At 40.6% G+C, this 14,227-nt stretch overlaps 1 protein-coding gene across 1 annotated transcript in view; it reads left to right on the plus strand.

Annotated features, from left to right (window-relative positions):
- Positions 1-9,099: 9,099 nt before the first annotated feature.
- The window catches only part of dnah9 (dynein, axonemal, heavy chain 9), a 170,190-nt gene continuing 165,062 nt past the window's right edge, over positions 9,100-14,227 (plus strand). Inside the window, exons 1-6 of the mRNA XM_040036646.1 lie at positions 9,100-9,309; positions 9,703-10,257; positions 10,927-11,123; positions 11,216-11,374; positions 12,631-12,761; positions 12,903-13,114. Of these exons, the coding sequence (XP_039892580.1) occupies positions 9,895-10,257; positions 10,927-11,123; positions 11,216-11,374; positions 12,631-12,761; positions 12,903-13,114 (1,062 nt within the window). The 5' untranslated portion in view covers positions 9,100-9,309; positions 9,703-9,894. The remainder of the gene's footprint in view (positions 9,310-9,702; positions 10,258-10,926; positions 11,124-11,215; positions 11,375-12,630; positions 12,762-12,902; positions 13,115-14,227) is intronic.

Consider the following 14,227-nt stretch of genomic DNA (forward strand, 5'->3'; position numbering starts at 1 on the left):
TCCTCAGATTTTACTAAAAGAAAAAGTTTCCTTTCAGTCAAACCAAGTCAAGTATGATTAATGCTGCTGCTCTTGACATGAAGTGAACAAATGAATCAAGCTCCATCCAAACCGTGAAGGAAAAGCATCATTCAGAAGCATTCAGGATTACTGGCATTCCCAAGAGGCTGAGGTATTCGCCAGATTCCTCAAACACATTCATGCACAAACAGCATCAGGTGTCAGGTGCTGTTCTCAGTCCTGCCAGTGTCAGGGCATGATCATTAAAAACGTCAAGCCTGGCAACGTGAGCGGTTTGAGCAGCAACTGGCAACTCCCCAGGAACCAGACTTTTACTGAAACAGATGCTTGCCTTTATGAATTGTGGCATATCCTCAGGACTAGACTTTGCGCCACATTTCTCGGTTAACCAGCTTTGCCAAGAATGCCTTGGAATCAGTGTCCAAAAGCTAACCCGCAACATGACTCAAATGTGAAATGTGTGCTGGTGAGCAGAGCAGAATGCGGAGAGGGAGAACGGATGCAAAATGAATCCTATTTTCGATGTCTATTTGCGGTCTCTGCGCGGTCTGGTGTTCAACGTCTGGTTATTGGAATTGCATCCATTGAAATCAATGAGTTCTTTTAGCTCTGTGTGTCGAACTGTTATTGAGGGAGCTGGCTTTGCCTGGCATTTCCCCTCAACCGTGTATGAGGTCATTGTCAGGCGCACAGGCATTAAACTTCTGTTTATCTCACAGATGTGTGTGAGGGTTTGCGAGGGCACGTGTGTTAAAAGGAGCTGTCGTTGTGTTATACTCCAGCCCCCTCCTGTGGTAATTGACAATGCTATTAATGTGGTTTACACATCATCTAGCACATGTTCGCGCAGTGGTTCGGCACCCACACGCAGGTTTGTGTGAACGTGTTAACGTCTTTGCACTCTAGAAAGGCATTTTGCGGATGGTCAGCACCGTACAGGTCGAGTGGCTCTGTGTTCCACTGTGGCCCACCACAGTGTGCTGATCATTCCACTTCATTAGTTCTTTGTTCTGGACATCATTCCTATCACCGTAGCTGGCAATCTGATCATGTTGTTAGGGCTGCTAATGGCTTGTTCTTTCCTCCAGAGATGGTGGTTTTGATTTTTGGCCCTTTAACAATGCAAGACCACACATACATTTTCCTCTGCTATTTTTAAACCTGTCTACAGAATTACAGAACTTGGTAAACTGATCTCAGTTGAGGAACTATTGGAGTACGTTTTGTAGCCTCAACAAGCACAGCTAACCAATGAAAGACAACCATATGTCAAACTATGCAGGTGCACATCTTTCAGAGACCACAGAGGCGATGCCAAGAAGCACATCTGGGTCTCACAGTGCTGAGAAAGCTGCATTTATCATTAAATAGATAGACTGTGACTTAGCTTGTTAAAGACAAAGACTTTATAATATAAAGCTTATTCCATTTAATTAGTTCGATTTAGTTCAGGATGTTTTAAACTAGGAAATAAATCACTATTGTTTTTAAAAGACATGCATGCATGTTTTATTAATGCTGACATTGAGCATTTTGATAGTGACAATATTTTCACTCATTTCAGAAGCAAAATGTTGTCACATTTTCAGCACTGTAAAGCACTCTTTTCCATAAACATGTTGGCAAGTATGGCTGGTTGATAGCATACCAGACTCTGCTTGCTCATAGAAATGCACACTGATTTGACTGATAGATAAGATTTGGTGTAAATTCAAACAAAGCAATGCATCTAACATTTTGAGGTCAAACTGTCATCTCAGTAGAACATGTCTATGTGTGTTTCAATGGTGTTTTTGACCTGTGTTGCAAATTTGCTTAAAATATTAACGTTACAATCTACTACAGGGGTGTCGAACTCTCAAGGGCCGGTGTCCTGCAGGTTTTAGACGTTTCCTTGATTCAACACAACTGATTTAAATGGCTAAATGACCTCCTCAACATGTCTTGGAGTTCTCCAGAGGCCTGGTAATGAACTAATCATTTGATTCAGGTGCATTGACCCAGGGTGATCTCTAAAACCTGCAGAACACCGGCTCCCGAGGCCTGGAGTTGGACATCCCTGATCTATTGTTTTCTTCACTGTACTTTTGTCGATGATGCTGTGGATTTTATTTGACATGCTTACCACTGAACATTCTGAGTGGGTTAATTCATATCTCAGGAAACTTTTCTTATTGATAATTTTATGAAAGAAGAAAGCACATGATGTCAATCAGTTCTTGAAGGATTTTATGGAAGAGGTTCTCCAGCTGTTGCCCAACAATGGTTTACACTGTTTTTCACTTGCTTACATAGCGGCCCTGCAACAGTAAAGCAAAGGCTGTTCACTAACCAGTATGACTTTATGGATGGTGACTCAATTTGCTTTGTGCTAATCACCCAGCATGCCCTGGTAGCACAAAAAGGAAATGAAGAACCAAACATCAAAATGTCAAAAATACATATCATCTGATTTAGATCATTAGAAATCCATGTAGTTGTTTATGTTCCAGTCTACTGAACATTTGACCCTTTATACTGTGTATGTGCCTTCCCTTTTGAGAATTTTATGTCCCACTTAAAGCAATTTGCCAGAAAATCTCAACACATTCTCAAACAGATTTCAACTGTACAAAAGTAACACAAAAGTGTCTGAACCTCAATACAAAAGGAACAAAATGGTGTGCTCTGCATGTAAGGACCTGTTGGAGTACGAATGACTGTTGCAATTTCAGGCTCGGAAACTAAAAAACGGCCCCTAAATCAATTTGTTTTCTTGTTATACAGGGTGGGCCGTTTATATGGATACACCGTAATAACATGGGAATGGTTGGTGATATTAAAGTCCTGTTTGTGGCACATTAGTATATGTGAGGGGGCAAACTCCTCAAGATGGGTGGTGACCATGGTGGCCATTTGGAAGTCGGCCATCTTGGATACAACTTTTGTTTTTTCAATAGGAAGAGGGCCATGTGACACATCAAATTTATTGGTAATGTCACAAGAAAAACAATGGTGTGCTTGGTTTCAACGTAACTTTATTCTTTCATGAGTTATTTACAAGTTTATCTTTGTTCACAGCCATTGACATGTCGAAGAGGTTAACACGTGAGGAGCGGATCGAAATTGTGTTGATATCTGGTGAACGCAGTAACCGGGTCATTGCATCCGATTTCAATGCAAGACACCCTACGAGACCACCCATCTCCCATGCTACAGTTAGCAAACTGCTCGCTAAGTTTCGTGAAACTGGTTCAGTGTTGGATTTGCCAAAATGTGGACGCAAGAAAACTGTCACTAATGAAGAAACATCAGTGGCTGTCCTAGCTTCATTCAGCAAGAGCCCACAGCATAGCACTCGCCGCATGTCACTGGAGAGTGGCATTAGTCGAACATCCCTTCAGGCGGATATTAGCTACTCACAAATGGCACCCTTACAAACTCCAGCTACTGCAGCATCTCAACGAGGATGACCCAGATCGGCGCACAGAATTTGGAGAATGGGCAAAAAAAGTAGAGTAGCAGAAGATTTTGTTCAGTGATGAGGCAAACTTTTATGTGAATGGTGAAGTTAACAAACAAAACCAACGCTATTGGTCTGACACTAACCCACATTGGATGGATCCCTCCAAGACTGTTGGAACAACAAAAGTGATGGTTTGGTGTGGTATATGGGGTACAACGATAGTGGGTCCATTCTTCATCAATGGAAACCTCAAGGCCACTGGATATTTGAAATTGCTACATGATGATGTGTTTCCCTCTTTGTGCACTGAAGCTGGCACGTTCCCTGAGTTTTTCCAGCAAGATGGTGCACCACCACATTATGGGTGCCAGGTCCGAGCATTCCTAGATGAACAGCTTCCTGGAAAGTGGATTGGTCGTCGTGGGCCAGTTGAATGGCCTCCAAGGTCTCCCGATCTGACCCCCTTGGACTTTTATCTTTGGGGTCATCTGAAGGCAATTGTCTATGGTGTGAAGATACGAGATGTGCAGCACCTGAAACTACGGATACTGGATGCCTGTGCTGGCATTTCTCCTGCGGTGTTGCTATCAGTGTGTGAAGAGTGGGAGAAGAGGGTTGCATTGACAATCCAACACAATGGGCAGCACATTGAACACATTTTACAAGTGGTCAGAAACTTGTAAATAACTCATGAAAGAATAAAGTTACGTTGAAACCAAGCACACCATTGTTTTTCTTGTGACATTACCAATAAGTTTGATGTGTCACATGGCCCTCTTCCTATTGAAAAAACAAAAGTTATATCCAAGATGGCCGACTTCTAAATGGCCACCATGGTCACCACCCATCTTGCGGAGTTTGCCCCCTCACACATACTAATGTGCCACAAACAGGACTTTAAGGACTTCTATTAAATAATACCAACCATTCCCATGTTATTACGGTGTATCCATATAAATGGCCCACCCTGTAGATTCGGTGTCATGTTGTGCTAGCCTCACTTGAGTGAAAAGTTGTGTGTTGCATTGCTGATTGGCAGGCTAACTTTAGTTGTTGTCCAATAAAAAGTGGGTGGGCAGTTGGACAGTTTTACTATAAATCACGTCTTTGCTCTGTTTAGTTACTTTACAATAAACTACAATTGTTTTGACTTTATTTATCCAACGCATCACAATTGGCCCATGGACACATAGAATAAGGATATAAAAGATTCTGGCCTCCACATTTTCACCCATCATTGTTGGCATTGTGGCACTGCCACATTATTATTATTATTTTTAACTATTTATTTATTTTTCAGAACAAGAAGTAATCACCGGTGTATGAGCTAAGTTCTCCACTGTTGTTAGAAAGCTATGTCCATACACTACCAAACTATGAAAATACCAGACATTAACTCACTAAAAATAAAGCACAAGCGTCATGGATGAGCTGTTCCACACAGTAAGACATTATTGCCAAGATAATTCCATTAAAAATGTTTCTAAAGAGACCAACAGCACAGCTGATGACTTTCAGTGGCTAAATGCCTGATTGGAAGATACCAAACCAATTCCAAAGTGGAATAGAATGTTCTACTATAAACTGACATTTCAGATACAGACTCTGAGACTGTTTCAAAGACACACGCTGAATTTTTCTTGTGTAACACTAAATCATTTGTAATCTTATACAATCCAGGTAAAAGTGGCAGGCTTACTACAAGAGACACACAAAAATCCTTTCTTGATACTTGTTTTAATTTCAATTGTTAATAATAAAAAGAGAATCTACCCATAGCTAATGACGATGTCTGGACACTTGGACTGTGTGTGTGCATACATTTTTTACATCAACTAAGGCTTACAGACGACCATGCACTCGTGAATCAGCACAGAGATTTGGAGTCGGGACCAGACGTCCTGGACATGTGTCAAGAAGAAGTCATCTAAAAGCTAAAGTACGAAAATGAGGAATGTCTGCAAAGTCCTGCATTGTTAATATTGTATGAGTAAGATAACATGCGTGGTAATACATAAAAAAAAAACAGTGACTCACAATTGTGAACATACTTGCTCTTCAGACACTTGGCCACATTTCAGTCTGTGAACTCAGTTTAGCTTTATTTCAGAGGAATGAGGATGTGTCGATGGATCGTTTAGGACAAATACCAAAAGTGTTATTTCTCCTGAATTTCATCCAGCAGGGCTCTCTCATACTGATGCTGATACACATCTGAAAGCAATAAAACAAGGAAGAAAGAGGGACCGGCAAATTATAGATGATGAAAGAAGAATTTTAACAAGTTCATAAAGGCGTTTTTTTACTGTACCTGTTTACAAGGCTTTATGTGAAGCTGAACAAGGTAAGTTTAAACAGCCAACTGATGCCAACGCAACACAACAAAGCTTCAAAATCATACCATAGGTTTACATATCCCCCCGCACTGGTTTATTAATCTGTATTTATGCTTGGAGCTTAAGCTAACATGAACACAGATGTTATCGGAGTGTGCCAAAAGACCTTAGGACGAGCGTGTGCCTTATTCATACAGTTGTGTATGATATTTTCTGTGGAAGTCTATATAACTTTATTAGTGAGTGTTGATTATTCCTGCTTGGCTGCAAGCATTTACATGATTTAATCTAAGGATTTTACTGACCTCTACTGGTCTGTGTTTACAACAACAGTTTCATATCTAAAATTAAGAAAGTGTAATAGAAATGCCTGAGCGCCCTTTCAAACTGAAGCTTCTGTCTGCAAAATACCAAAGACAAGTTGTGAGCTGCTTGTATGATGGCAGCAATAAGCTGAAACTGGAAATCTTCATTTTTTTTTTAAATATATCTCTCATTATTGAGAGCAATCCATCAAAAGTGTGTGTGATGGGTTGCATAAAGACTGCCAGAGTCTTCCCAGCTGTGTGATACTGATTTTGATGGCTCAACTCAGAATATTGCCAATCTAAACCTTTCCAGAGTTTGTATATCTAACGTTGAATGACTTGGAATCAGTTTTGTGTCACATGAGACCAGAAATTGTTGAATTACCCCCCCCCAAAACTACACGTATTGCTGTCTGATGAATGACAGCAGTTTATAACTATATTGACTGAAGCGACCTCATGTAGTAGCATAAAGATGCCAATTTGAAGAGACATACCACAGATGAACTGTCAAAAATCTGGAAAAACCTGGACTTTCACTGCCTGTTGTGGCCCTGATCCTTTCCCCATATTTCTGCTCTGTGTTTACTTTTGCTCTTTAACTCACAAATATCACAAATAACCCATTAAATTTTTTTTCAACCACTGAAATGCAGCAATCTTCTATTTTAAAGTTGATAGAATCTTCTACCCGAATCGTCTTCCTATTTGTGTCAACTTTGTTTGTTTAACAATGCATCCTATGCAAAACTGATCCAGCTGATCCAGGGGTCAGCAACCTTTAACACCCAAAGAGCCATTTGGACCCGGTTTCCACGCAAAAGAAAACACTGGGAGCCGAAAATACTTTTTGACGTCTAAAATGAAGATAACACTATATTGTTTGTTTGTTTTTACCTTTATGCTTTGTGTGAACAACTAAAGTGTGTTGCTTATAAAATCCATGAAGTGCTAATGAGAAAGTTACATTTTATTTATGTAATTAACACATTTTGAATTCTTAAAGAAATATAACAAAAGGAAAGACACCCAGCTGAACTAAAATGATCCATGTAGCAAACAAAAACTGTTGTGAGCCGCCACCCTTATATCGCCTTTGGGCTTTTGGAGCCTTGACGTGACTTTTAAAAAATAATTGGAAAAAAGCACTATGCTGCTAAAAAATGAAAAATAGATAGTTGCAAAACTCTGCCTAAATATGTATTTTACCTGGTTAATGTGAGTGGCGGGGCGTGGTCTGCAGCGCCGCTGCAGGGGAGGCGGACGCACCTGAGCTGCACCCGCAATCACGCCTTGCCACCTTAAAGTCTGTGCTCTCTATGCTGTTGTTGGTATGTGTCGGGCTGTGAGCTGAAAAGCTACAGCCGGCTGTATGCGCACAGCAACCGTGTGTGAAAAGTGGTCATGTTCATGCAAACATCGTCAGGTCTGCTGTGATATGGTTACAACGGGACTTCTGCTCCTGAACCTCTGCGCACAGCGTCTGCAAATCGGGGCTGTACGAAGTCACTTTCATCTTTACGCAAGACTGTAAGCTGTCATCTATGAGGCGTGAGCGGTGTTTGTTTGTAACATAGTTCACGGTCGAGAATAGCTGCTGACATAATGTGGATCCGAACATCCATAATTGGCCTACCTGGGGTTGAAAGTCTTGATAAACGCACAGCGTTTCGGCGGGTACACCGGCTTCCGCGAGTGTGACGCTTATTTTGAGCGATGAAAAATAAAAAAAAATACAATTTTATTTTTTATATTTCAATATCACAATAATCTTCCAATTTAGAACTACAAGTTAAAAAAAGAACTAAGCACAAATAAAATACACTTCAGCTAAATACTTCTAATTTATTTTCCCAAACCACCCGGAGCCGCAGTATAAGGACAAGAAAGAGCCGCAGGTTGCCGACCCCTGAGCTGATCAAACCTCTAAATGCAAAGTAGACTTTCTCTGAAGCTTGCAAGACTGTCAGATAAATGAATGTTAATTAGTATGTATTAGATTAATGTGTAAATATGAATGTTATTTGTCTTTCCACTCTGATCCCTTCTTGATAACCAGAAACAAATAGTAACTGATTAGCAACATTAGGGATTTTTTACTGTAACAGACTCACTTTCATCTTCCTCGCTGATATAAAGATGCAGTTGAAGGAAACATTCCTGGTTTATGTTTCCCAGTGTCCAGCCACCCAAGTGGATGTAGCAAGCAGCTCCATCATATCAGGGACCAGGCGGTTCATGTGATTCTGAAATGGAAAGTCTGGCTTCTGCAGTTCTTTTTGCTCTGTCATAAGAAGCGAAACTCCTTAGTTGCTGCTTCTGGACAGTCTGAGTGACTCACAATTGGTCACACACATGCATATTTATTCATACACGTACACACAAACTCACACCTAAACACGCCTACACACACACTGTGCTTGAAGGTGGCCCAGCATAAAATGCACCTACATAGGATAAAAGACGTCCGAGGCGGTGTTTGATGTCATTTTGCTGCTAATCCTGTTCCACATCCCACATGAGAATAATGAACAGAGCACACACTCATTTCCTCTGCCGGCCTCACATCCTGTCAAACAGCAGCATGATGGTTCACGTTCAGTCTGTGAGGTTTGATCATATCCCACAAACAGAGGACACACAGAAAGACCACTTCCAAGAAACCAGTACAGTAGTGACGTTTGGAATTCCTCATATCAGACCTGCAGTCTGTTCAGATGGCAGGATGTCAGATTTTTGCTAAGGAATGCACAAAGTGTGGAGCATCGAGTAAACATAAAGACAAAATCAGAAGCTTCTTGGAACAGGCCTCTGACTAGTAAGTGCAGTGTTGCCACCTTGTGGTTAGCTGTGGCAATCGCATCTTTCCTAATAAACGAAAGGGCAAAGACAAAAACGAGAGTTTTCACAAAACCATCAGGATTTACATCATTTAGATTAAAGGGTTAATAAATAGTAACTTTCATACAGGTTACTTATGGATTCATATTTCGTCCGAACATATCCAGTGTGCTGATAATCGTGATGATTTTTCGAGAAGGTAAACATCCTGTATCCTCTGCATGTAATCAATTAAAGAAGACTTCACGTAGAAAAGTAATGGTGCTCATCACAGCTTAACCCTACAGGGCGCAGCTTGAAACATCCACTCCAGAGTCTTTGATGACCCCGAAGGAAGATGCCCTTCGAATACTAATAGGTATGCGAAGTGTTTTAACATACAGGACACATTAGCTACAACTACAGAACTTATGAATCTGCAAACGTGTTTCATTTTAAACACCAGTTATCTCTTCCATCACACGCATACCGCTCGGGTTTACTACATCACATTTGTTTAAAGAGTAACTCTACAAGAAGTCTGAATGTTTTACGCAGTAAATTTATTTTGGTTCTGGTACCTTTTTGCTATGTTTAAACATGTTACCTAAAATGAAGACGCTTTCGTCTGTGCGCCCTTGTTGGTTTATACTTTATCATGGCCATTTTTTATAACTATTCACTATCTTTAGTGAATAGTTATTTACTGACATGATTTTGTGACATGTATCAGGTGCATTTATCTCAGGTGTGTTGCTTGTCGTTGCCACAGTCAGAGAAACTTTCCACTGAAATCCTGTCAGGGAAAATGGGTGTCAATCAGCAACTGGATGGACTGAGGGATGTTCTGGATCAGCTCCAAGTAGCTCATGTTCCCCAAGCAACGGCCTGATGCAAAACACGGCGTTACTATGGTTGCCGAGACACAATCAGTGCATACAGTCAACGTGACTGACCCGGGCACATGGAGGACCTGAGGGAGTCACCTGCTGCTGAGGACGAGAGACTGGACTATATAGCGGAATGCGTCCTGAGGGCTCTTAAACTGAAACAGGACAAATGGCAGAAATGCGTGTCCAGCGAGGACAACAGGCAGGTGCTGCAGGAGTTCCTGGACAAAGCCGAGCAGAGGACTCTGGTGGTGTCTGTGACTGCAGGAGGACAGCTACAGACCGCCTCCTCCTTCACTGGCGACTCCAAGAACAAGGCGGTGTACTTCATAAAGCGAACCACAACCACACTGAGTCCCGAATCCATGAAAGAGAATTTGTTTTATGGGGACCTGTCTTATGCTCCACTTGACCAGTTTTCTGCTCTAGTTGAGGAGGTAAGCCACAGAGCAGGGTACGTTAATGATTGTTAGGTGCATGAAGCCCTACTTACCACGACCGAGTACATTAACCTCCTACCTAGACTGCAGTAAGCATGCAGAGCTGCGAGTGAGGGTTCAAATTAAATGACCGCTTTCATCGTGGTCCAAAAACAAAGCACTATTCCTTTTCTATGCTTAAAACAGTACATATTTCAGTAGCAAGTGGATAAGTAGTACTAGGTACAAGTACTTAGGTATTTCTAGGGAAAACCAGCAAGCAAACCTCGCCAAGCAAAACAGCCAAATTATTGAAATAGCAAAAAGTCAGTGTTATTAAAAATAATGCTTAAATTAAAAATGTAATTTAAAATCTGTAATTGAAAATATTAGTTAATACGTTGCCAAAACTAATATTGTACCTAAATGGTTGACATTGTTTGCTAAAAGTAATTGTTTAACAGTAATATGCATAACACTAATGACCTAAAAGTTTTGTCACAAGTAACGGTTAATAATTGACGGGGCTAAAATAATTGCTAATGTCAGTCCATAGTTAACTTACACGCCACACTTGAGAAAAATGAGTACTTGTAAAACTTTAAGTCCTTTTCCTAATACTGCTGTCACTCTGTACTTTAAAAGTTTAGTCCATAACATTTTTCCAATTTCTTTAAACTCCTTCAGGTTATAGCTCCACTGCTCTCCAACAGCAACAACTACATTCAGTGGCCACAGGTTGTGGTACAGGATATCAAGTGTCATGTCCACTCCCTTAAGAACAGTGTGTTTGTGGTGTCTGGCCAAATCCAAGGCAAGACTCTGTTGCCTCTTCCCGCAGGCTCGGAGCGAATAGATCGAGCCGCCCTCGAGACAGACAAAAGGTAAGCAGACCGCTGTGACACAAAGGATCGTGTCAATGCATCATTTGTCCAACTCATACATTCTAAGATGCTTTACTTGTGAAACATCACAGGGGGGAAATAGTGGATAAAAGCATCATCCACTCCTTGGAGTCTGCAGTGATAGAGTGGAGCCATCAAATCCGTGATATCCTCAAAAAAGACTCCTCTGAGGCTCTGCTGGAAGGCAGAAACCCCACACCTCACACCGAGTTGCTCTTCTGGAAGAACAGGTCAGCACCTCTGTTATTACACACACAAAGTAGCCAGTGGCAGCTTCTGAGAAGTACTTGTTTCAGTGTCACAAGTGTGAGAAAATAACACAGAAAATAATACAACTTTGAATTACTGAAGGGACCTAAGTTTTTGCTAGTGCTTCTAATTTCAGTTTCAAAGTGCCTGTGCTGTCGAGTGAACAATGTAATTTGCAGCCCAGTACTTTCTTTATTTCTTTGCTGAAACAAATCTGCTTATGTAACAGAATTACATCTTATGAGAATTACATGCTAGCAGTCCAGTATGCTCTATTTTTACCATTTGTTTTTCCACTGAAGAAATTAGACAAAAACGAAAAACAACAAAAGTTGTTCCTTTTTCTTAAATACATACTCTAATGCCACCAGCCTTTGGTACATTTTTTATGTTATTCATATGAACAAATTAATGCCAACACATATGGTAGTTCATATTGTGCAGTCTGTAGCTACAAAAGTAACGCTGACCCTGCGTTAATTGAATTCAGTTTATTTATTTATTTATGTAGCACCAAATCACAACAATAGTTGCCCCAAGGCGCTTTATATTGTAAGGTAAAGACTCTACAGTAATACAAATGAAAAAGAAAGAAGAACCGAGAATCTGCATTTCTTTTTGATGGTGCAGCCCCTTTGGCTTTTTAAAGAATCTTTAAGGAAAAATATATGAGAAAATGTTTTGATTTGTTCCTTCAGTTCCAATCTATGTAAAAATTTCTGGATGAATTTCTGGTCTCAGTCTGTAATTCAAATATTTTATAATGTATATTTTATGAATTATAGTCCCAGTAAATGTGGAATAAATTATAAAGCCTGGAATGCTGAAGGTGATTGACATTAGCATATAAATGTGCAGTGAACCAGGTTTTGCTAATGTCTGGTTTCCAAATGGTCCAGAATGGTTTTTGTAATTGTCATTTCTCAGATAAGATTTGTCCAACATTCGAGGCATAAATTAGTAAAACATTTTGGTTGTGTTAGGCTAATCAGATTTTTACCTTTCACTTGTAACGGCATTAATAATAGTTTCTTTTCTGTGATTTTTCTTCTTCACCTCTGCTGCGGTTGCTGTTGCAGTAACCTGCTGTTAACACAGCTGACCGGGCAATGCTTCCAGGTTTTTAAGAACAGTTTTACACTTTCTGAGTCATTCTTTGCAGTCTTTCAGAAGTGATTCAGGCCCCTGGGAAGCTGCAGTTAAATAGATCCATAAACTTCCCTTGTTTTTCTTTAAGATATGCCGATTTTAAGTGCATCCACTCCCAGTTAAAATCATGCAAGGTGAATAAGATGGCAGCGTTGTTGGAGGCTGTGGAGAGCTGCTACCATGCTGCTTTTATGAACATGCAGCAGGATGTCCTTGCAGGTAATCTAACAACAGACAATAAACTTAATGAAGTTTGCTTTCTGAGATGCAATATGTTTTTGTTCTTTAAGGGCCAAAGAACAAGATGCTTTATCTTTTTACTTGTGGTCAAATTGACTTTGATCACATCTTCATTTGCAGCTCTCGAGGAGGCAGAAGACATCTGCACCTACCTGAGACCCCTGCAGCCTCTGTTTACTGACATGGAGAATGTGGAGATTCCTGCGGTCAAGGGTCTAATCGGCCCTTTAATGCACACAGTATGTCTGGTGTGGGCAAACTCAAGATACTACAACACTCCAGCACGGCTGATTGTTCTCCTGCAGGAGACATGTAACCTCCTCATACAGCAGGTCAGCTGCAGTTTCTGCTCTTTGTCTGCATGTTTTGTTGAAATGACTTTTGTCTTCACAATTCAATTCGGTTCAGTTTAAATCCAATTCAGTTTTATTTCTATAATGCCAATTCACAACAACTTTTGCCTCAAGGCACTTTATATTACCAGGTAAACACAATATTAGAAAGAAACCCTAACAATCAAACAAAACCGTGTCACACTATCCCCTATAGACAGGCAAGTGAATGTGTATTATAGCTAGGTTACAGTTGGGCAGTCGGTGTTGCTAAGTAGTCATACTGCAGTGTTTCTGAACTGCGCTTTCAGGGATCACCTGTCACTGCGAAGTGGGTGGGTGATTTTCTTCTTAGAGTTTTTTTTCCTGTCTGTAGGTGGAACTTTTTTCTTTGTCTGCTCAGCCATGAAAGTTCATGCTCTCAAACTGTTCTGTTTTATTGTGTTAAGTTTATTGGAAGCAAGTCCCTGTTTTTGCAGCCAAAAATATATAATGTACCAGAAACTCCTTCCCAGGAAAGACCTGGCAGCCACCAGCGTTTACCTGCTGGGCTGTGCATTGGGAAACACTGAGCTGTAGGCTGTCTTTAGATTGCCACTGTGTCCCATGGCATTTAAGTGCCCACACTGCACATGGCAGTTTCAAACTTGGCCTAGATCCCAGAGACCAACCAGTGCTTCTGTCTGGGCTATCATCTTGTTTGCTGTTGCATATTTTTCTTATCACCACCTGAAACAATATTCACCATATAATGATTATAATATTAAAACTCAGTAGTGAAATTTGGCCATTAAACAACCCAGATTTTCAAGATTTGGTGAAAATACACTATTATTTAATGGCCTAACATTGCGGGGAACAGGCTTATTTGCTTTCTTCTCAGAGTTAGATGAAAGGGTCGATATCACATAAAATGCAGGAAAGTCACTTTTCTTGCTTTCTTTGCAGCAAACTCAGCAGTAAGAGCTGTGTAATTCATCTTAGATGCAGCATCCTTTTCAATGGATAGAACAGCAGGTCTGCACAGTCTGCCCCGAGAATGTGATGTGCTCAGATAGCTGACGATTTGTTTCAACTTAGAGAAGCTCTTCTCTCCTGATGCTCCATTTACCG

This window comes from Simochromis diagramma, unplaced genomic scaffold (assembly GCF_900408965.1).
Source record: "Simochromis diagramma unplaced genomic scaffold, fSimDia1.1 OVJJ01000371.1, whole genome shotgun sequence".
In the NCBI taxonomy this organism is placed as follows: domain Eukaryota; kingdom Metazoa; phylum Chordata; class Actinopteri; order Cichliformes; family Cichlidae; genus Simochromis; species Simochromis diagramma.